General features: G+C 45.2%; 2 protein-coding genes across 2 annotated transcripts; both read left to right on the top strand.

The window, feature by feature from the left end:
* The first annotated feature begins 3,728 nt into the window (after positions 1-3,728).
* On the top strand, positions 3,729-4,951 carry LOC128304296 (mitochondrial inner membrane protease ATP23 homolog). Its single transcript, XM_053041459.1, has 3 exons — positions 3,729-4,283; positions 4,354-4,660; positions 4,731-4,951. The coding sequence occupies exons 1-3, from the start codon at positions 3,988-3,990 to the stop codon at positions 4,929-4,931; spliced, it is 804 nt and encodes a 267-aa protein (XP_052897419.1). The 5' UTR covers positions 3,729-3,987; the 3' UTR covers positions 4,932-4,951.
* A 5,085-nt stretch (positions 4,952-10,036) lies between these two features.
* LOC128304041 (dynein axonemal heavy chain 7) lies at positions 10,037-23,589 on the top strand. Its single transcript, XM_053041164.1, has 18 exons — positions 10,037-10,343; positions 10,407-10,990; positions 11,061-11,294; positions 11,362-11,553; positions 11,626-12,720; positions 12,798-13,210; positions 13,290-17,790; positions 17,881-18,227; positions 18,293-19,028; positions 19,113-19,582; positions 19,701-20,965; positions 21,038-22,032; positions 22,103-22,111; positions 22,296-22,313; positions 22,440-22,457; positions 22,582-22,716; positions 22,786-23,316; positions 23,377-23,589. The coding sequence occupies exons 1-18, from the start codon at positions 10,037-10,039 to the stop codon at positions 23,587-23,589; spliced, it is 12,063 nt and encodes a 4,020-aa protein (XP_052897124.1).
* Positions 23,590-23,882: the final 293 nt, after the last annotated feature.

Genomic DNA, 23,882 nt, shown 5'->3' with positions numbered 1-23,882 from the left:
TAGTGATGGAATCGCGGTATGTCTTGTAAAAGCGTTTGAAAACTTTGACAAAAGAAAGAGAGGTACACACGGATCTGAATGCAAATCAATGTGCAGCATAGCTGCATTTTATACGAATTTTCTATTTAAAAATTGGACACAGCTGTAAAGCGGCGCGCGGAAAGGTTTATTTTGTATGTGTGTTGTGTGTACGCATATGTGTAAATCGTACGGGTTCTTCAAAACGGTGCAACGGAGTGGTATTTGGCCGCGGTACCGTGTGTGTGTATAGGGAGTTAAAGTCGTGGGGGAACGGAAAGTGTGATTGAAAAAAAAAACAAAATAATATTTGAAAGATTTACTTTTTGTTATTTAACCATTTTTTTGTATCGATTATGTTTTTTTACTGTAAAATTAAGTTTTTTTATAGTCATCCTTTTACCATTTTTTTTTATTTGTACAATTTTTGAAAACCAAAATATTGGTAAATAGTAAAAGGGTAGAAAAATGAACAGATAAGCAGGAACAATGATAAGACTCAAAATTGTAAGGTTAAAAACAAGCAGGAAAAATGGGAAAATAAACAAAAAAAAAAACGGTGTTGTAGTAATGCAAAACTATTAACCAATAAATTAGTGATGGTGTATTTGGATTAAGAAAGCAGCAAGGGCGAATAACGAAGCGGTGGTTTGAACAAACAAAAACGAAAAACACATAAAGAAGAAACGTAAACCGCGCAGAACAGAGTTCGTAACATTTGGTAGTAACAAGGCAAACAAAGAAACAGCTAAAATGTGTACCAGGCTATCGTAAATGTGAGTAGAAAATGCAGTGAAACATATAATGGGCGGAAACACCACACCTTACAGAACGTTCTAGGTACGCGGGTTCGCTAAGGAAAATAAGTATTAAAAGAATTTTGCTTTTCTTTTTCTGTGCATCTCGTTGAATTGCAATGTTTTGTTTCCTTGCCATCTTATACCAACAATTACAACAACAACAACAACAACAACAACCGATCAACGATATCCTACGTAAGCATATTTTGCATAACTGACACACACACACACATCAACAAACAAACAAAAAGTTGCTTGTAAAAAGAACATAAAGAAACTGTAAGGCTCGTTACTTCAATTTCCCCACAATTCCCGCTGTATAGAAAACAAACAAAAAAGAGAATCAACAAAAGTGCATAAAATAATAACAGAGCAGATATTCGCAAACACCAACAAAACAATAGGAAAACCACACCTTGTCAACGCAGTGGGTGCTGCCTGATGGGACGTGTGGCACTTCTTACCTGGGTATACACAATAAATATACGCAAAGCTTAAATATACATTACACACACCGACGGTACACCAAACAAAGTGGAAAGAAAACCCTCACCCAAAAAGCAGAAAAAATTTGATTTTTATCTTCACTTCCGCCAATCTTGGCGGTTCAAGGAAGGATCGTTTGCGTTCAAGCAATCTTATGATGTGGAAACGTTAAACAACAAATCGCGCAACAACAACATTCATGCTCATAAACGAAGGCAAAAACATGATCTAAAACAAAGCAGAAGAGGGCAGAAGTGAATATAAAATGACTTGTTTCTGCTTCCCGGTGGCCAAGGGGGTACCTATACTGTAATAGTAATCGGCAATAAAGTACACATCCAAACAAAATGCAAGTTTTGTTCGATAAAAATGGCAGCAGAAAACAAAAAGAAAGTAATAGATGAAAATAAAAAAAAAAAAATTCCAAACCAACAGCACCCACTGAAAAGCCGATAAAAAAACTGAAAGTAAACATAGAACTAACAACAAACAAAACACAATAATAGAAATACATATACATACATAGGAAGTACTGGAAACCGTTTACACGCAAACGGGCACGCGTTGTACAGCCAGAGGCACGCACGCGGCAGCGTAAGGAAGTGTGTGACGTGCGCTGATTTACATTGTAAGTCATTTTCCGCATACACCTAAGAAAGCAAAGGTAACACATAAGTGCAGAGGATATATATTTTTATTTCTTTTTTATACGAGTTAAAACGGGCAGAAGCGAAGACAGAAAAAGAAAAAGAAGAAAAGATAATAAAACAATAATGTAAAGATATGGCGAGGAAAGAAAGAAACCAAGAAGGCAAATCGCAATAAAACGATAAACCTAGCGCGCTGATTCGGTTACAGTTGAAAAACTGTTTCGAGGAGAAACGAAAAAACATCAACCACAAACGCTACACTCTGAGCATGTTAAAATGTAAGAATGAAGACGAAGAAAACAAACATGTTTTATGTTGTTTTTAAGTGTTTTACCATGTATAATTTCACCGCACAAGGCAAACTAATAGTAAACAAAAAAAAAAACAAAAGTGGTACAAAGTAAATCCCATAGATGAACCGGAAGCTGTTCTGATAGATGTATACATGAGGATTTTGCAACATTGTGGTAGAAAGATAAGTTTTCTTCGACTGTGTAACATAACAGAATGGTTCGTTTTTGTACATGTGTGTTTATTTAACCCGCCATCCCGGTTTGCTAAACGCTAGGTTATTAAACTAAAAACAAACAAAAAAAAAACACACACACACGCATTCATTAAACAACTTACTCAACAAGCCAATATATACGAACAAGCTAACTAAAAGTGGCGCAATAGGAAAAGAAAAAAAAACAAATGCGCAAGCAAAACAGTAAAAAGGTAAAAAAGGGAAAAAGACATTGAAAGAAAACCGGAACTCACACATACACACACGTACAAATATTACTGTACACAAGTAACAAAAAAAATGTCTAGCGGTAGAAAACAAACAGCAAATAATGAACAAAAATCATCAGTAACAATATGCAAATAAAAACCAAAAAAAAAACAAGTTAGATGCCGGCGGCAAATTGTAAGTAGCAAAAGAGATAGTGTGCCCCACCGCCTGTGTGTGTGATGGCGCAAAACCCGTAAACAAACGAACCAGAAAGAAAAAAAAAACAAAGTAAAAAACAATTCAAAAACAATCAAATCGAAAGACGATTATTGAGTTTCTGTTCTCAGTTCGTGAGTCCCGTTTTTAGTGGACGTGAGAGGAATGTGCGGCGCTGTGTTTTTAGTTTGAATCGATTCGTTTTTCTGTTCGTTAGTTTGATTGTAAAACAAACAAAATGAAACAAAAAATAACTGCAGCCAGAATAATGTACCCTTAATGTTTCAAAACTATGAATTATATGATCAAAATTAATAAATGTTTTGAATACAAAGGTTCCTTTTTCGCTTTGCCTTGCTCTGCTGCCTTTTTCGTGTTAAAGGTTGCAGTTGTACATTTTACATTTAGATTAATTTCCCACATTATTGAGAAAACACGTTTTTGTTCAGTATAATTTGCATGTTTCATGCATGCATGCAAACTCCGACAAAACCACGTGTCTTGCGTTGGCGCCTCGTTGCATTACTGCAGTTTTATTGTAGTTTGAAATGGCTACACATCGTGGTGTAGATTCACCGCAATTAAACAAGGAAATTAATCATAATAAGTGCACATTTTGAAACTCTGAATCCTTTCGTAATATTCATACTGTTTTTGGTGTGTTGTTTTGAATAGAAATAAGCATAAAACATAGATTTTTTTATGCTGAAAACACATGACTATGCTTACGAACATGAACCTCTGAAGCATGTGTTGTAAACACAGACACTTCTTACGCAATGTAAAATGACAGTTGTGTATTACCATCGCTACACAGATAAATAAATAAATAAAAATACAGTTCAGCGAAAACTTAAATTAAAACAATTTAAACCAACTAATAAGCAGTGAAAGCAGTGTTACGCTTTATAGTTCGTAGAAACACTACCCAAAGGCGAAAACAAACAGAAGTCTGAAGTATTCTTCTACCGGCGACGAGGCGAAGACTTGGGTTGCCGGCGATTGGATTACATCAGCAGTCCGGCTGAATTTTGTCCGTGTTTCGAAAACCTGCCATCCTTCCAGACTATTAGTGCTGCACAAGTGCGATCCAAAGTTGATGGCTGCTACAACGTCCGGGACAGAGACTGGCAAGTCGTCGGAATCTCGTACTCCACCCATCCCAAATGCGGTCATCGATAGAACCGCTGAGGAGAGCAACGAGAAACAATGGGGCTACGATTTGTATCCGGAACGACGAGGCGAAAAGTACAAACCCAGCTGGGGACGTATACTGCTCGGAATGGAAGGCACGGAAAACCTGGACAAGATCAAGTGTGAACGGAACGTTTACGCTTGTGTGAAGAAAAGTCCCATGGTAAAGTTGATGATGGGTGCGTTGAAAAGTTCTGGCTGGTAAGTAATGCAACAGTGTATAAACCTTATGTATGTTTGTTATTACAACTCTCCCTTATTTGCTTTGCAGTGAAATTGATATCCGGCGTCACATAGCGTGCGAGGTGTGCGACACATCGGTTAGCGGTGGCTATGATCCAGTGCTAAATCAGGTTGTTGTTTGTCAGAACATTGCACGAAACGAGGGAATTGTGCAGGGCGTCCTAACGCACGAAATGATCCATATGTTTGACTACTGTAACAACAATTTGGACTTTAAAAATATCGACCATTTAGCGTGCACGGAAATCCGTGCGGCAAACCTAACACACTGTTCGTTTCTGAGTGCTTGTACGCAGGGCGACGCTTCACCGTTCAAAATCAAACAGGCACATGCGGTATGAGGAAACACGTTGGTGCGAGTTAATGTCGATCATCCAATAACTCTCTCGTTTAATTGCATTCTAGGACTGTGTTAAAACCAAAGCCCTAAACTCGGTGTTGGCTGTACGTAAGGTGAGTCCGGAAGAGGCTATCGCGGCGGTGGAGCGTGTGTTTCCCAAGTGCTATAACGATCTGGAACCGATCGGTCGTCGGATACGAAGAAATTCGAAGGATATGTACAAAGCCTACATGGAGGGTCCAATGTACGGGTACGACGTGGATTAGCAAGTGCATTGTTAACGGTTTGCTGTTACAATAAAATGTAGTATAGTAGTGAATAGAGTTAGTATATGTAAAGATAAGTCTACCAACACAATCTAACATCACAAGCTTCTAAAAATTTCAATCCAAATAGGTTGATACAAGGCTAGAATAATGTTGAACTGCCAGCGATCCTGTTCTCGAATGACGACTGTCAGAAATGACCTGGAGAACTGGTCGACAACAAATCTTCTCATTCTTCGTTTTCTATCTTTGATAGTTAAAATGTGCAAAAGGCGTTTTTTTTAAGGCAACCAGTGGAGGATCCATCTTCTTGGAGGCCCAGAGCGGAATTATAGTTGGGGCCTCTAATTTTAAAAACGATGAAGGAGGGAGGGGGAGTTCATTGAGGCCCTTGAAATGATCTGCAACCACATTTGTCCAATTTTCCTATGATAGCCCCGGTGCAAGAGTCGGTTCCTGTCGCGCGTCGATCGATCGATCCACAAACCATCTTTCGTACGGATTGTCGTCCTTGGACCATCATTGCGGGCGGATCCTTCATCTCGCTCAAACTTTCCGCCGGCTGATACGAAATTCCATACAAACCATACATACTTTGTTGTAAAGGCAAGAGTGTAATAAAAAAACGAACAAACAAACAAACAAATGAAACACAACTTAAAATGCTAACAGCAATGCAAATTTATTATTGTCTTTCGACTCTTAAATTCGCGATTTTCGTTTGGCAACAAGCACCATCCGAAAGTATTTTTATTGATAAAACAATACGTAAGTATAACGGGCGTGTAATATTTGATAAACGTGGTTATTTTTGAACATTCTGTTTTATGAACTCCATCCTCACCATATCGATCGTTCCACGCACATTATTTTCGTGTCTTGCGCATGCGTTTAAATCTCGACCAGTCGATGAAAAAAATGCGTTTCCGAAATTCCATAAAAACTTGCCGTCGTCGTCGGATCCGAAATTCCATAGAAAACGGGCTGTTTTCAGATTTCCTACACCAAGAGAGCATCCAAAACAGGAGCTGACATCAATTCCCCTCCAGTTTGCATATTGCTGATCCGCTCTCACGTGTTATCATTGCGCGTGATAGAAGAGATTCTCATACGTTGGCTATTATTACAGGGTTTTTGGGGACTATATTGACATGTTCAGCGTGATGTTGTTTGGCTCGTTTTGTTATCTCATATAATTATCTCATTTATCTCATATAATATAATATAATATAAGTCATTGGCAAGTTATCGTTGCCAGCAACAACATTTGACGGTCATTCGATAGCTCTACCGAATTTGCCAACGCATATAGCCTTTCCCGAACAAAGCAACACCGAGCTGGACTTGTCAATACATACGACGCGAACCCTGTAACGCACACCATCGCTCTCTTCAAGATGAAGGATCCCCTCCCTTATTCGCATACCTGGCTTATCACGTGGGAGTCTTTTCACGCGGTGCTCGCATTTAGCATCGGCAGCCGATCTCGCTCTCACCATTCCTGGAGAGCGAGCGATCGCCGTGTGTGGCTATGTGTAGCGTGTGTGATCTGTATCCACATTTTACTCAGGCGAGGGGAACTGTTTGCTCTTCGGTATGATCGCCTTGTGTGGTTTTGTGTTGCGTGTGTATGCACAACTGAGCTAATCAGCTGCGTACCGTCGGTTGATACGAAATTCCATACAAAACGGGCTGTTTTCAGATTTCCTACACCAAGAGAGCATCCAAAACAGGAGCTGACATCAATTCCCCTCCAGTTTGCATATTGCTGATCCGCTCTCACGTGTTATCATTGCGCGTGATAGAAGAGATTCTAATACGTTGGCTATTATTACAGGGTTTTTGGGGACTATATTGACATGTTCAGCGTGACGTTGTTTGGCTCGTTTTGGTATCTCATATAATTGTCTTGTATATCTCATATAATATAATATAATATAATCATTGGCAAGTTATCGTTGCCAGCAACAACATTTGACGGTCATTCGATAGCTCTACCGAATTTGCCAACGCATATAGCCTTTCCCGAACAAAGCAACACCGAGCTGGACTTGTCAATACATACGACGTCAACCCTGCAACGCACACCATCGCTCTCTTCAAGATGAAGGATCCCCTCCCTCATTCGCATACCTGGCTTATCACGCGAGAGTCTTATCACGCGGTGCTCGCATTTAGCATCGGCAGCCGATCTCGCTCTCACCATTCCTGGAGAGCGAGCGATCGCCGTGTGTGGCTATGTGTAGCGTGTGTGATCTGTATCCACATTTTACTCAGGCGAGGGGAACTGTTTGCTCTTCGGTATGATCGCCTTGTGTGGTTTTGTGTTGCGTGTGTATGCACAACTGAGCTAATCAGCTGCGTACCGTCGGTTGATACGAAATTCCATACAAAACGGGCTGTTTTCAGATTTCCTACACCAAGAGAGCATCCAAAACAGGAGCTGACATCAATTCCCCTCCAGTTTGCATATTGCTGATCCGCTCTCGCGTGTTATCATTTCGCGTGATAGAAGAGATTCTAATACGTTGGCTATTATTACAGGGTTTTTGGGGACTTTATTGACATGTTCAGCGTGACGTTTTTTGGCTCGTTTGGTATCTCATATAATCGTCTAAAAAAGCCAGAAATGGTAGGCTTCAATATGCTGTCAAATCCTAGTCAAATAGAAACAAATGTTTTATATAACCAAGGATATATAAAATCCAATGATATTTTCAATCAAATTGTTTCCTTTTTAATTAGATTTTGTGCTTTAAATTAACTCTGCTGCTAAATTTCGAAAACTCGTACAAACGGCACAAATTGTTTGGGGCCCTAGGCGACCGCCTACTCCGCCTACCGTTTGATCCGCCGCTGCTTCCAACACCTTTTTCCAATCTTTGATACGTTCGTTGTCTTTCGCGTTGAAATCTCCTGCATGGTATCAAGGAAATAACTAAAATACATTTGTCCTTTTGATACCATGTTTATGACAAATCATTGGTACCAGATGAATTGTATGTTTAAAAATATTATCATTCCCTTTCAGTAAACCCCCACCAACTAATTTCAATGTCAAATTTAATATTTATGAGTTATTTTTAATATTTAATATTTATAGTCATACGATAAATTTGAATTGTAAATTCAATTTTATCGCTTCGATACAACAGCTAGCTAGTTAGCTGTTGTGGGTTCTATGCAAACTTTTATAATTGAGCATCTTTAAATATAATTTCTAATGAACAGCTAAAGATCTCCATAATATTTGATATATTCGCAAAATCAGTGTTTAATCTTAAAACAGTGAAATGTACTCAAAAACACATTGCTTTATTTTAAAAGTAAAACATTGCGATGAAGTATAAAACCTCCGAATCAAATCGGCACCTCATAAGTTGTTTGATGTTATAGTGGTGGTCGTTGGATTATCGTCGTAATTATAGTACTCTTCATCGATTGGATCCGTGTCTGAAATAAGGAGGAAATACATGAAGCGAACGCAAACTTCTACAACACACCCGTTTCATACTTCCGAATATGATAGCGGCGATCATTTCGCACAAAGCCGGTAGGTATTCGCACATTTCGCAAATCGGTTCAGTAGAATTACTTGCAAAGAATTCGTTGCCAATCCCAAAGTTCCAAAATAAACGATTATATTGTATGTTCAAGTTATACTTGTATGCTTTATCGCAGCACTGAATGGAATGATTAGTACCGCCAAAGAATATCAAGCATTTAACTGTTGCTCGTAAAACATGAGCAGCGTTGCGCAACAAATCGTTTCAGTGTGTGTCCCAATGTGCACCGGAAGTAATCATCCTAACATCTCTAAATGATAATATCAGGTAATTAATTCTGCAATTGTACTTATTATTTTTGAACGAGTCTCAATGTCTTTTTGGAACTGAGGAAAAAAAGAGATGAAAAATCAACAGTATTCAATTTCGGCCATTTTAACGCTAAGAGTTCAAGAGCGTGACCCCCAAAAGAATTGCGTGTCTATCTATAAGGTCTCACCTGTTCGTTATTTGATAGGGAGAGAAAGTAGGTGAATACCTGTAGCTCTTTTACATCTTGCCCTCCTGGCCGCTAGAATGTTAGCGGACCTGTTGCTATTTATGGCGTATAATCAAAAACCAGCAGAACTTCCGATAGGACCACGCCAAGTGGTTGCGACAGCTGTGCCAGCAACAGGTGTAACCACATGTTTGTCGTAAAATAGCTTTACATACTTAGCAACGCAAGCGGAAGTTAGTAGCCATGGTTACCAAATATTTATCGAAATCGATTGGTTTTACCGGTGCTCATCGAAGAATATCTCGGTAAGCTTTGGTTTTAGTTGCACGTTAACTCTCATCGCGCACGGTGGCTTCCTGGAAGTTTGGGTTTTAGTGATCGTCTGGTTTTTATATGTTTTTTTTCTTCTTCCTGCTATACATAGAGGAAGTGATTTTATATTTGTTATGCAGTGAAAATAATAAAAAAATACAAGGTAAAATCGTGCAACAATTTCCTTTACCTTTATAACTTGAAGGTAAGTTCGTTTAGTTGATAGCAATATAACTAAGTAATTTCACATTTTGCTGAGAATCTCCACATTACTATAGTGTTATAGCAACTCAAACGAATCTAGGTTTCTAGTGAATTTAGCATCTTCAATCTTCAACATCTAATACAAACTAAGTACTTAAGAATGTCTTGTACGCTAAACAGTTACGGCAATTTCTTTGAATAAGAAATTCAACTAAAGTAATTTCTTCTTTCGCTGTTTGAAAATTTTCACCAACGCCCAGTTGATGTTTTATTATGAAACCACAGCAACGTGTTTATCGTCACCCGGCGAGGTGGTAATCCGTTGGTAACGATTCCTTGGCATTGATATTTGGAGCACTAGTTAGGCCCACTACTGTCAGTTGCTTGTCAGCTGTTCGTGCCTTGTTGAAAAAAGGACTAAAGGAAATAAAAGCAGTGTGGCTCTTGGAGACTTGGGGAGAGAAATTTTGCCAATTCTCATCACATGTCTCCTGTAGGGGTCATTGCACAGGAGGGTATTGATTTATTTCGTTAAACAATCTCATGATGAACTTCATTTTTTTTTGTTTTGTTTTAGAGAACCGATGAAACCCAGCTCCGAGCGGAGGGCATCGGCCCCGGTACGCAAGCGGGCACAAGATGGAGTACGACCTGCGGGAAACGCGGGAAGTTTGGAAACGCCCGGTCCATCCGGTTTGCTGCGCATTAACCGTCGAGCACATCCGGAACATAATACCAAGCAAATCTGGCGCGAACTAAACATGCCAACTGATTGCGACTTCCTGGGACCGAATGTGTTCAGTCTGCCGGAAAAGTTGTTGCGCCATAGCACCAAGATGCGCCCATCGCCGTTGGCACGCCCAAAGCCAGATCGGAACGCGGATAAGAAAAGTAAGCCATTTGTGGAAAACAAACATATAAAAAACATTGAATTCTATTCTCCCCCTTGTGCAGAGATTCGTTCGTATACCGCATTGCGGAAGGATCGTGAAGATTTCCGCCGACGGTTGGTACGATTGATCGTGCGTAAGGAGCACGAACGGGACGATCCGGAAAACACATTTCCGAATGTGGAGGAGCGTGAGATGTTGCGATACTATCACTACATACGCCACGGCATCGATACCGTGCACGTATCGCCCATTGACAAACGAGTTTTGCAGCGCGTTCTACGCTTGATACCGAAGAACTTGAGCCGATGGAAGCAGGCATTGCGTGACATTATCGGGGAGATCAAGGAAGATTACTCGTTTGCGGTCAGGAAGGCGGTGGTTGATTTCGTTCTGGGTGACGCGATGACAAAGTACGCCCGAAAGGAAGAAATCACGCCGGGACGGTTGGAAATAAAGGAGTTGCGCCTCAAGTGGAAACATCGATACGATGAGAACCACGCCAAGATTAAGCGGAACCTATTCTCGATCAATGCCTGTTCGGAGCAGATTCTGGAACTGTGGGATACAACATTCAAAAAGATGTTGCTTGTGAACGTGGAGGAATTGGAAGCAAAGGGTGAAGCGTACGATTTGACGGAGTTTACGGTGAGTGGGACTTGTCTAGACACCAGAAGTTAAGAATAGTTCTTTGAACATTTTTCTCCTTTATGAGCAGTCCACGGTGAACCAACAGATAGAGGAAACTAGGCTAACGCTGTCGGATAAATGGTACGGTGCGATAAAGACGATATTCCAGAAAGGCATCAAGAAGAAACTCATACCGGATAATTCAAAACCGAAGATGCTGAAGAAATTCTTCAACTCGCTAGCAACGCTCATGACAAGGCAGTTGCAGAATCTGTGCATTAGCAGCATTGAGTCGTACACACATTACATCTGCGACGTTGGGGTAGATATTTGATGCTTTGCAATCGCTTCCTAACTCCCATAAACGTTTCTCCCTTTGTTGTTTGCAGCGCACGAACCAAGGATTTCGATTGACGATTTTATTGGAAAATCAAGATACTCTATCGTTCATACCAAGTTTTCCTAGATTTCAGATAGAGATATTGAAAATTATCGATAACATTGTAAAATCGGTAAAAAGCTTTCCCCGTATTGAGCGACAAATTTATCCCGATTTACCATGTCCACATGAAACGTTAAGGGTAAGTCGTAGAAGTGATCATTCTAGCTCTGTGTGCTTTAAAAAATTTATTTCCGTTTTGCATTTCCTCCAGCCTGAAATACCACCCGAAGTGATCAACGTGTGCAAGGAGAAGATCCACGACGTCCTCGAGGAGCAGCGTATAGGGCCGGAGCTGCGCATGCAAGACTTCGACAACTATATGACCCTAATGAACGGTTCCGATATCGACGACATCGAACGGTTCATGGAGAAACGACCCAGCTTCGAGGAGTACTGCACGTACATACAGCGTTACAAAAAGATGGAACATGATGTGGCGCGCGATATCTACGGTGTCGTGTCGATGGGCTTTTACGAGTTTCATCGTGAAGGGTTGATAGACACCCTCGAAGGTTTGGCCAAGTTTATGCAGCAAGAGCTAATCGCAAAAATGACAGCGGATCAGCAGAGCGGTGCCCACCAGCTGGCGATCGAGTATGAAGCGATCTCAACCAAAATTATTACGATACCGAAGGATACGGTCGAGCTAATGACACTGAAAGCGTACGCGATCAAGATGGAAGAGACGACGATACCCGAGATGGAAGAGCGGCTCAAGAAGAATCTGCACCATTTGCTGTATCTTACCGACTACACCATATTCACGCCTCTGGAGATCAAGCAGAACAATAACACCTTCCAGTGGTACATGAAGATGCCCACAATCTTCCAAGATCATAAAAACATCATCGCCGAGAAGGTGATCGAGTATCAGGATGCGCTGAAGCGTCGTATCGAAAGCTTCCGGCGTGATTTGGAGCTTTTCTGGCAACAGGTGAAGGAGTATGACTCTTGGGGTGACATCAAGAACTTACAGAAATTTAAGAAGAAAGCTACGGCACTGGACAACAAACTAGTTGCCGCGATGGATAAGATCGATCATATTAATGAAGAGGAGACGGCCTACGGTTGGGAACTGTCACAGTATCCGATCCGAAAGCAGTGCCACGATAAGCTGGCACCATACAAACAGCTTTATGATGCTGGACAGGAGTTTATGGATAAGCACGACCTGTGGATGCACTCGCAGGTTGGTTCGCATGATCCCGAGCAGATTGACGATACGGTAGGATCGCTCTATCGAACGGTTTATAAGCTCGAGAAACATTTCTCCGATTCGTATCAAACGCAACGCTTGGCACATGATGTGAGTATTAATAGGTCTGATGTACGTGTGGACTTGGTAGAGGAGTAACTGGTGCGTGTGCATGTTACACATTTCAGATCAAAACCCGTATCGACCAGTTTAAGACGCATATGCCGATCGTGCAGACATTGGGCAACCCGGGCATGAAGGAGCGTCACTGGGAGCAGGTGTCTGAAATCATTGGCTTCCCGATACGCATTTCCGCCGAGCTTACGCTGGAGCGTGTGATCGATTACGGACTGGACGACTACATACAGCGCTTCGAAACCATCTCCGAGAGTGCTACCAAGGAGAACAATCTGGAGAAGGCAATGATTAAGATGGTGAACGAGTGGAGTGATATGGCCTTCGTGGTATTGCCGTATCGTGATACTGGAACGTTCATCCTATCCGCAATCGACGACATTCAGGTACTGTTGGACGATCACATCATCAAGACGCAAACGATGAAAAGCTCGTTGTACATTAAACCGTTTGAAAAGGACATAATGTAAGTATGTTGAAACAGGGAACAATTTGGAACAGGGTAGACAAACGATAGGCAAATAATCTGTATCCATGTCTCATAGTGCTTGGGAAAAGAAACTGATGCTGTTGCAGGATATCCTCGATGATTGGCTGAAGGTGCAGGCGACCTGGATGTACTTGGAGCCGATCTTTTCGAGCCCGGACATTCAATCGCAGATGCCGGAAGAGGGTCGCCGGTTCAGTGCGGTCGACAAGATCTGGAAGGATCTGATGAAGTCGGTCCAGGCCGATACGAAGGTTTTGGTGGTGCTGGAAATAGACAAAATGTCGGAGAAACTGAAGAAATCCTACGGTCTGCTGGAGATCATCCAGAAGGGCCTGAACGAGTATCTGGAGAAGAAGCGGCTTTACTTCCCCCGCTTTTTCTTCCTGTCGAACGACGAGCTACTCGAGATTCTGTCGGAAACGAAAGATCCGACCCGTGTCCAACCGCACCTGAAGAAGTGCTTCGAGGGTATTGCATCCCTCAACTTTACCGATGCACTCGACATTACCGTTATGCGTTCGAGTGAGGGTGAAGAGGTGGATCTGATTGAGGAAGTGTCCACGAGCAAGGCGAAGGGCCAGGTAGAAAAGTGGTTGCTTGATCTGGAACACTCGATGAAGAAGAGCATCCATCTGAAGGTTGGCAAATCGTACGAGGCGTACACGGAGACGGAACGTCACAAGTGGGTACTGATGTGGCCCGGACAGTGTATACAGTGCATTTCGTGTGCATTCTGGACACTGGAGACTACCATGTGTTTCGACAGTGAAGAACCACTGGAAGCGTTGGAGGAATATCTGGAAACGTGCAAAGTTCAGATCTCCTTTATCGTGGACTTGGTGCGTGGGAAGTTGGCGATGCAGAATCGTCTCACGTTGGGCGCACTGGTTGTATTGGATGTGCATGCGCGTGACGTACTGATCGATATGATCGAAAAGAAAACGACACAGGTGGATGACTTCAATTGGCTTGCACAACTTCGGTACTACTTCGAGGATCAAAATTTAGCCACGCGGATGATCAACTCAACTCTTATGTATGGCTATGAATATTTGGGCAATACGGCGCGTCTAGTCATTACGCCACTGACAGATCGCTGCTTCCGAACACTTTTCGGTGCGCTCCATCTGCATCTTGGCGGAGCCCCCGAGGGTCCTGCTGGTACCGGCAAGACTGAGACGACGAAAGATTTGGCCAAAGCCGTTGCGAAACAGTGCGTCGTGTTCAACTGCTCCGACGGGTTGGACTACATAGCGTTGGGTAAATTTTTCAAAGGTCTTGCATCATGCGGTGCATGGTCCTGTTTTGACGAGTTTAACCGTATCGATCTGGAGGTGCTATCGGTGGTGGCGCAACAAATTCTTACCATTCAGCGTGGCATCAACTCTGGCTCCCCGACGATGGTGTTCGAGGGCACGACGCTTAACCTCGACCCGAGCTGCGCAGTGTTCATTACGATGAATCCCGGGTACGCAGGTCGATCGGAGCTCCCGGACAATTTGAAGGCTCTGTTCCGTTCGGTAGCCATGATGGTGCCGGACTATGTGTTGATCTCGGAGATTGAGCTGTACGCGTATGGTTTTCTGAACGCGAAGCCCCTTGCAGTGAAGATCGTCGCCACGTATCGGCTATGCTCGGAGCAGCTGAGCTCGCAACCTCATTACGATTATGGCATGCGGGCGGTGAAATCGGTACTGAAGGCGGCCGGTGCCCTGAAGCTACGCTACCCGGACGAATCGGAAGACATATTGGTGCTGCGTTCGATCAAGGATGTAAATTTGGCAAAATTCCTCAACCAAGATGTGCCACTGTTCCAGGGCATCATATCGGATCTGTTCCCGGGTGTAGTGCTTCCGAAGCCGGACTACGCAGTGTTCGATGCCGCCGTGCAGAAGGCTTGCGAGAAGAACAACAAGCAGTTCACGCCGTTCTTCCTAGAGAAGGTGCAGCAGCTGTACGAGATGATCGTGGTGCGACACGGGTTGATGATCGTTGGGCCACCGCTGGGCGGGAAAACGACCGCCTATCGTATTCTTGCCGAAGCGTTGGCCACCATTGAGGAGTTGGGCGAAATGGGGGAGCACCGGGCACAGTACACTGTGATGAACCCGAAGGCCATCACGATGGGTCAACTGTATGGGCAGTTTGATCCGGTTTCGCACGAATGGAGCGATGGCATACTGGCGGTAAGCTATCGGCACTACGCGCAAAGTACCAGCACGGATCGCAAGTGGCTGATTTTTGATGGCCCAGTCGATGCGATCTGGATCGAGAACATGAACACGGTGCTGGACGATAACAAGAAGCTGTGTCTGATGTCGGGCGAAATCATACAGCTATCGTCGACCACGAATTTGATTTTTGAGGTGATGGACCTGGATGCCGCATCGCCGGCTACGGTGTCCCGCTGTGGCATGATCTACATGGAACCGTCCTCGTTGGGATGGGAGCCGGTACTGGAGTCGTGGAAGAACACGCTACCACCGGCACTGCACTCGATGAACAAGCAGGTCATCACGCAAATGTTTCACCGCTTCTGCCCACTGTTGCTGTGGTTTGTGCGCAGAGGCGGAGGCTTACGGGAGATGATGCCGACGAGCGATTCGAACCTGGTGCTGTCCGTGATGCATCTGTTCGATTGCTTCATGGACGATTACCAGAACGAGGCGTACATGAAGGCCGTCTCGGAGGTGGACGTGCGGGCACAGCTAGAGGGTGTGTTCTTCTTTTCCTGCATTTGGGCTATTGGCGGCCCGCTCGAGACCGACAGTCGGGCCAAATTCAGCGAGCTCTTCCGCGCACTGACCGAGAAAGTGTTTCCACCGGAGCTGAACGAGAAGTTCCGCATACCGGAGCATCTGCAGGTGCAGCCACTGTCGAAGCCATTCATCTTCCAGATCCCGAAAGGCGGCACCGTGTTCGACTACCGATTCACCAAGGAGGGTAAGGGTAAATGGCGCCCGTGGGCCGAGGAGATCAGCCAGAGTACCAGCATCCAGCGGGACGTGCCGGTGAATCAAGTGATCGTGCCGACGATCGAAACGATACGCATCGGTGCACTGCTGGAACTGCTGGTGCAGCACGGCAAGTGCCTGCTGCTCGTCGGTCCCACGGGCACTGGGAAGAGCGTCTACACGATCGACTTCCTGCTGAAGCGCAACGATACTAACATCTTCAAGCCGCTCTTGATCAGCTTCTCGGCGCAAACCACCGCCAACCAGGTGCAGGACATTATCATGTCAAAGCTGGACAAACGCCGCAAGGGAGTGTTTGGTCCACCGCTCGGCAAGAAGTGCGTCGTGTTCATCGACGACGTGTCGATGCCGCTGAAGGAAGCGTACGGTGCACAGCCACCGATAGAGATTGTGCGCATGTGGCTGGATCACTGTCTGTGGTACGATCGGAAGGACGTAACGGCGATGAAGCTGGTCGATCTGCAGTTGATGTGTGCGATGGGACCGCCAAGCACGGGCAACACTGTATCGCCCCGGTTCTCCCAGCACTTCAACGCGATCGCGATGGACGAGTTCGACGATCAGACACTGATCGGTATCTTCAGCAAGATAGTGCTGTGGCATCTAGATACACGGGGTTTCTCGAAAGAGTTTGACCCGTGCATCGACGAGATCGTCCTATCGACACTCCAGATTTATCGTCAAGCGCGCGCCATCCTGCTACCGACGCCGGCCAAATGCCACTATCTGTTCAACTTGCGCGACTTTTCGCGCGTTATACAGGGCGTGCTGCTATCCGTACCGGAAGGGACGGAAACGCTCAACAGCATGCGGCGCCTGTGGGCGCACGAGATACTGCGTGTGTACGGTGATCGGCTGGTGGACGACGGTGACCGCGAGTGGTTGTTCGAGGAACTTTGCACCGTCATCCGCGAGTACATGAAGGAGGACCCCAAAGATCTGTTCGATCGTTTCGTGGAGGGCAACGAGCTGACGGAAACATCGCTGCGTGCGCTGATGTTTTGCGATTTCACCAATCCCAAAGCGGACACCAAACTCTACCTGGAGGTGATGGATATCGAAGAGCTGAGCTTCGTGGTGGAGTCCTACCTGGTGGAGTACAACAACATGTCCAAGAAGCCGATGTCGTTAGTACTGTTCCGGTTCGCGATTGAACATCTGTCACGGATCTGTCGGATCATTAAACAACCGCGAAGCCACGCACTACTCGTTGGTGTGGGAGGTTCTGGGCGACAGTCGCTAGCCCGAATAGCGTCCCACATATGCTCGTACGAGCTCTATCAGGTTGAAATATCCCGCCAGTACGGTATGACCGAGTGGCGTGAAGATATGAAAAACCTGCTGAAGAAAGTGTGCGGTGCCGATCAGCACATCTGCTTCCTGTTCACGGACACGCAGATTAAGGAGGAAGGTTTTCTGGAGGATATTAACAACTTGCTTAACTCCGGCGAGATTCCCAACCTGTTTACCAACGAAGAAAAGTCGGAGATTATCGAGAAGATGCGCCAAATGGATCGCCAAAAGGAGAAGAGTCAACAAACTGATGGTAGTTTGGTGGCACTATTCAACCTTTTTGTTACGGTAAGCTTTCAGATTCTAAGTTCTAATTCTTGAAATTCAATTTTGATGCGCATATCTCACTGACAAGATTTTGGCTTCAATTCGTCACAGATTATACGAGATCAGCTGCACATTGTACTGTCGATGTCACCGATCGGTGATGCTTTTAGGAATCGGGTTCGAAAGTTTCCTTCGGTAGTGAACTGCTGTACGATTGATTGGTTCCAACCGTGGCCGAAGGACGCACTGACGGCAGTGGCGACAAAGTTTTTGTCGACGGTTGAAATGACGGACATGGAGCGCCAGTGCTGTATCGATATGTGCATGGAGTTTCACACGAGCACCCAGCAGCTCTCCGATGAGTTTCTGTTGCGCTTGAAACGCTATAATTACGTCACCCCAACATCGTACCTGGAGATGATCCATACCTTCAAGACTTTGCTTGACAAGAAGCGCACGTAAGCACGTGACTAATCTCCTTCAGTAAGTACGCATTTACTTCTGTTGCTTTCATTTATTGCAGTGAGGTGTTGACAGGGAAGAATCGCTATCTGACTGGTCTGAAGCAACTGGAATCGGCTGCCCTGCAGATCGGTGTGATGCAGGAACAACTAGAAGCCGTTCAGCCGCAGATGAAGATCGCTGCAGAAACAGTGGCCCAGCAGATGGCTAAGGTGCAGGCCGATAGTGAGGTGGCAGCTGAGCAAAAGCAGATGGTTGAAAAGGATGAAGCTGCCGCACAGGAGCAGGCGGCTGCTGCCAACGCCATAAAGGAGGTGTGTGATGCGAAGCTGGCTGATGCGATGCCTATCTTGGACGCCGCCATGGAAGCCCTGAACACACTAACGCCGGCGGATATTACGATCGTAAAAACGATGAAAAGCCCACCGATAGGGGTGAAGGTCGTGATGGAGGCGGTATGCATATTGAAGGATCTGAAGCCAGACCGAGTCCAGAACCCGTCCGGTATGGGCATGGTGGAAGACTACTGGGGTCCGTCGAAGCGAGTGCTGGGCGACATAAAGTTCATGGATGGTTTGCTAAACTTCGAGAAGGATGATATTCCTCCGAAGGTAATACAGAAGCTTGAGGAGCGTGTCTTTACCAACGAAAACTTCGATCCGGAGAAGGTGAAGGCGGCGTCAACGGCTGCGGAAGGATTGTGCAAATGGGTCATTGCGATTGCAAAGTACGATAAGGTAGCAAAGGAGATAGCACCCAAGAAAGCAGCATTAGCCGAAGCTCAAGCGAGTTATAATGTAGGTTCTTGAGTACTTTTTCCGGTCGTCTCATTACACCACATTGGATGCTATTAACAAACTATTGTGTATTATTTCTCCTAGTCCGCTATGACGATACTGAATGCAAAGCTGGAGCAGCTACGTATCGTCGAGGAAAATCTTGCGGATCTCCAACGCAAGCTGGACGAACAGATTGCTCAACACGCAAAGCTGCAAGCAAATGTAGAGCTGTGTATGAAAAAGCTGGAACGCGCTACGGAGATCATTACCGGTCTCGGTGGTGAGAAGGATCGCTGGCAGACGGCGGCAGAAACGCTGGCCCTAATCTACGACACGCTCACCGGTGACGTGTTGATTGCATCTGGTATCGTTGCGTACTTGGGACCCTTCACGATGCAGTTCCGGGCACAGCAGATCGAACAGTGGATCGAACGGTGCACGGATCGTGGAATCATCTGTTCCCAGGACTTCCAGCTCGTGAATGTACTGGGAAACCCGGTCGATATTCGGGCGTGGAACATCTTCGGTTTGCCAAGTGATGCATTTTCGGTGGAGAGTGCTATCATCATTCAGTAAGAATTGACCGGGGGCTTTGAAAATATTTGAAAAATAGCGATCGTGCTTTTGTAACGATGCGATAGCAAGATTCGAGATGTGAACGGTAATGTGAGCTCTTTTTCCTCTTTTTAGCAATGCTCGACGCTGGCCTCTGATGATCGATCCCCAAGGGCAGGCTAACAAATGGGTACGCAATATGGAAAAAGCGAACCGTATTTGCATAATACGTCTCTCACAGCCTGACTATACACGCGTACTGGAGAACGCCATACAGTTTGGACTGCCAGTGCTACTGGAGAATGTCGGTGAAGAGATCGAACCAATGCTGGAACCGATTCTGTTGAAACAAATCTTCCGACAGGGGGGAACAATGTGTATCAAGCTGGGTGACTCAATCATCGAGTACAACGATTCGTTCAAGTTTTACATCACAACAAAACTCCGTAGTCCCCATTACTTGCCGGAAATAGCGGTGAAGGTGACGCTACTCAACTTCATGATCACCCAGACCGGACTGCAGGATCAGCTGCTTTCGATAACGGTGGCCCGCGAACGGCCCGAACTCGAGACGGAAAAGAACGCATTGATCGTGCAAGGGGCGGAGAACAAGCGGCAGCTGCAGGAGATCGAAGACAAGATCCTGCAGGTCCTCTCGTCCGAGGGTAACATTCTCGAGGATGAAACCGCTGTATCGGTCCTAAGCTCGTCGAAAACGCTGGCCAACGAGATCAACGAGAAGCAAATCGTTGCCGAGGGGACCGAACGTCAGATCGATGCGGCCCGTCTGCAGTACACGCCGATAGCGGCCCACTCGACGGTGCTGTTCTTCACGATTGCCGACTTGGCCTGCATCGATCCGATGTATCAGTACAGCCTGAACTGGTTCGTAAACCTCTTTACCGCGGCTATCGACAATACCGAGAAGGTGGATGAGGTGCCAGCCCGCTTGGAGGATCTTAGGACCTACTTCACGTACAGCCTTTACGAGAATATCTGCCGCAGCCTGTTTGAGAAGGACAAGATACTGTTCTCGCTATTGCTGGCCACGAATCTGCAGCAGGATGCCGGCCAGCTCGGGTCGCCCGAGCTGATGTTTTTGCTTACCGGAGGTGTTGGATTGGACAATCCCGATCCCAACCCGGCTGCCATGTGGCTGCCGGACAAAAATTGGGATGAGATCTGCCGTTTGACGGTGTCGTTTGAATATTTCGCCCCGCTGAAGGAACATGTGGTTCAGAATCTGGAGAACTGGAAGCGGTACTTTGACGACGATACACCACATGAGGCATCCATTCCGGAGCCGTGGAATTCTACGGTGACAGCGTTCCAGAAGCTGCTGGTACTTCGATGTTTCCGGGCGGATAAGTTGGTTCCCGCGATCGAGTTATATGTGGCAGGTAGGTGTACAGTTAGCCTATAGGATATCGGAGAATTGATTATTGTAGACTGACTGTTGCAATCAATTACAGAAACAATGGAACCGAAATACGTGGAACCTCCGGCCTTCAATTTGGCTGCATCGTACGACGAATCGAACTGTTGTGTGCCATTGATCTTCGTACTAACACCGGGTACCGATCCGACGGCCACGCTGATAAAATTTGCTGACGCCCAGGGTCTGGGGGCAAATCGGCTTTTCTCACTATCGCTCGGCCAGGGTCAGGGACCTATCGCAACCAAAATGATCGACGAAGGTACCAAGTTCGGCAATTGGGTTCTGCTGCAAAACTGTCACCTCGCCCAGAGCTGGATGCCGACGCTAGAGAAGATCTGCGAAAGCTTCCAACCGGACACAACGCATCCGGACTTTCGGCTCTGGCTAACCTCCTATCCGACGGAACACTTCCCGGTGGTGGTGCTACAAAATGGAATCAAGATTACCAACGAACCACCGAAGGGACTACGTATGAACGTGTCTCGCTCGTTCATGAGCGATCCAATATCCAACGTCGAATGGTTCGAGGCGTGCAAACAATCGGCCAACTTCAAGAAGCTCCTGTTCAGTCTATGCTTCTTCCACGGTGTCGTGCAGGAGCGGCGCCAGTTTGGTCCGATCGGTTGGAACATACCGTACGAGTTCAACGAGACCGATCTGAGCATCAGTTTGACGCAGTTGCGGATGTTTTTGGACGAGTACGAGGAGGTACCGTATGTGGCACTACGCTACCTGACCGGAGAGTGTAACTACGGTGGCCGTGTAACGGATGATTGGGATCGTCGGTGTTTGAATACGATTCTCGCAAAGTTCTACACGGCGCAGGTGCTGGAAAACGAGAGTTACATCTTCGACGAGGCGGGACTATATCCGGTGCCGGAGCTAAAGGAGCACGAAGAGTTTATCACGTTTATACGAGACCTGCCGATTATTGCACGTCCCGGTGTTTTTGGGCTGCACGAGAATGCGGATATAATTAAGGATCAAAAGGAAACGGACACTTTGCTGGCCAATACGCTCAAGACACAGGTATGTCGGTTGTATGGTGTAGTACATCTGTAGTCAGTAACGTCCTTTTCTTATCTGATGCAAACTGAAGGATCGTACGGTAAGTATACCAAGTATTCTTCTGGTAAATTCCCGCAGTACCTCTCTGATTCGTAAGTATAGGTGAAATAAATTTATACCGCCTTGATTGACACACACTGGAACTTTAAAACAATTTACAATTCAATGTTAAGTAACTTTATTATCTGAATTTAATGCTACATTCCCAAAATACCCACCATTAGGATTTGCTGCAAATGAAGGTAATGTATAATTCAGGTTAAATTGCCCAACCTGGTTCAAAAAATTTTAAAGAAAAATTGATTATATTTTATTGTACTAATTGGCTAAATTTCCATTGGATTTCAACATTCAATTGACAATGGTAGATTCTTGAGGATTTAAAGGTTTGTAAAAAATTGGAAACTGTTTGATTTTGTGTTTATGTTTCATTAAATTATTGTAACCAATTTTTGATTTTCTAAAACATTAACGTAACGTCTACTAATTGATTATGCTATTCTCGCACAGAACACATCAACCGGTGTGTTTAGGGAAACTCCTGCCGAGCTTGTGATTCGCGTATCGTCGGACATCTTGAAGCGCCTCCCGCCAGAGTTTGATCGGGACGCCGCACTGGAGAAGTATCCGACCGACTATCATCAGGTAACTCGTCATCTCTCGCACTGCGATCCAGGAATGTTATATACACCGATACTCCCTTCTCTTCTGCAGAGCATGAATACGGTACTGGTGCAGGAGATGGTACGGTTTAACAATCTACTCATCTGCATCCGGGGTAGCCTCCAGACGGCTCGCAAAGCCATGCAGGGTCTTGTCGCCATGTCACCAACCGTGGAAGAGGTGGTCAGCGCGATACTGGTCGGCAAGATCCCATCCGTCTGGGCAAAGCGTTCCTACCCGAGCCTGAAACCGCTCGGCTCGTACATTGCGGACTTTATCGCGCGGTTAGAATTCCTGCAAAAATGGTACGACGAGGGCCCGCCAGCTACATTCTGGGTATCGGGCTTTTTCTTCACCCAGGCATTTTTGACCGGCGCACAGCAAAACTTTGCCCGCAAGTACGTCATACCGATCGATCTGCTGGTGTTCGATAATGAAGTGTTGCGGGAAGCGAACATCACGGAACCGCCGGACGATGGGGTGTACGTGTATGGGTTGTTTTTGGAAGGCACCAGATGGGATAGGGAAAAGGGCTATCTGCAGGAGTCTATACCGCGCGTCCTGTTTGATACCGTGCCATACGTGAGTACTGCTTAAGATGGTAAGGTTTTCCTGTCGTTAAGGTTATATTTGCTCTTTTAGATTCTACTGAAACCGATGAAAAAAGACGATTTCGTTCCGCGGCACACGTACCGCTGCCCGGTATACAAGACGGCTGAACGGCGCGGTACGCTTTCCACGACGGGCCACAGTACAAACTTTGTCATAGCGCTATTGCTAAATTGTGATCCCAATGTGAAACCTGACCATTGGGTTTTGCGTGGTGCGGCTATGCTTTGTCAGCTTAGTCACTAACCGGTTTCCACGCACAGCACGGAAGAAGAAGCATGAAGTATAAAATAGGCTCCTAATGCTTTTTTGCCCCTTTTTGCGATCAATGACGTAGGGGATTTTCATCGAATGAGGGTTTTTCAGAATTACAAGTCATTTTACAAGCAAATTAAGACATGATACGAAAATAGCACGATATAAATTTTTAACAAAAGCAACTTTTTTACGTCTAAAATATACAAAATAATTCAATTTTTACGGTATGGATATCTTAATAAAAATGGTTTGAATTGCAACACATAATATAAGCTACCCGT

The sequence above is a fragment of the Anopheles moucheti genome, chromosome 3 (genome assembly GCF_943734755.1).
Source record: "Anopheles moucheti chromosome 3, idAnoMoucSN_F20_07, whole genome shotgun sequence".
NCBI lineage: Eukaryota > Metazoa > Arthropoda > Insecta > Diptera > Culicidae > Anopheles > Anopheles moucheti.
The sequence above is the reverse complement of the archived record's forward strand: the minus strand, read 5'-3'. Positions and strand labels throughout refer to the sequence as shown.

Coding starts and splice junctions, on each gene's coding strand:
- LOC128304041 (XM_053041164.1), top strand. CDS start 10,037: ATGAAACCCAGCTCCGAGCGGAGGGCATCGGCCCCGGTACGCAAGCGG. Junction 13,211..13,289: donor CCGTTTGAAAAGGACATAAT/GTAAGTATGTTG, acceptor CATGTCTCATAG/TGCTTGGGAAAAGAAACTGA. Junction 19,029..19,112: donor AAGCTCAAGCGAGTTATAAT/GTAGGTTCTTGA, acceptor TATTTCTCCTAG/TCCGCTATGACGATACTGAA.
- LOC128304296 (XM_053041459.1), top strand. CDS start 3,988: ATGGCTGCTACAACGTCCGGGACAGAGACTGGCAAGTCGTCGGAATCT. Junction 4,284..4,353: donor GCGTTGAAAAGTTCTGGCTG/GTAAGTAATGCA, acceptor TTTGCTTTGCAG/TGAAATTGATATCCGGCGTC. Junction 4,661..4,730: donor AAATCAAACAGGCACATGCG/GTATGAGGAAAC, acceptor ATTGCATTCTAG/GACTGTGTTAAAACCAAAGC.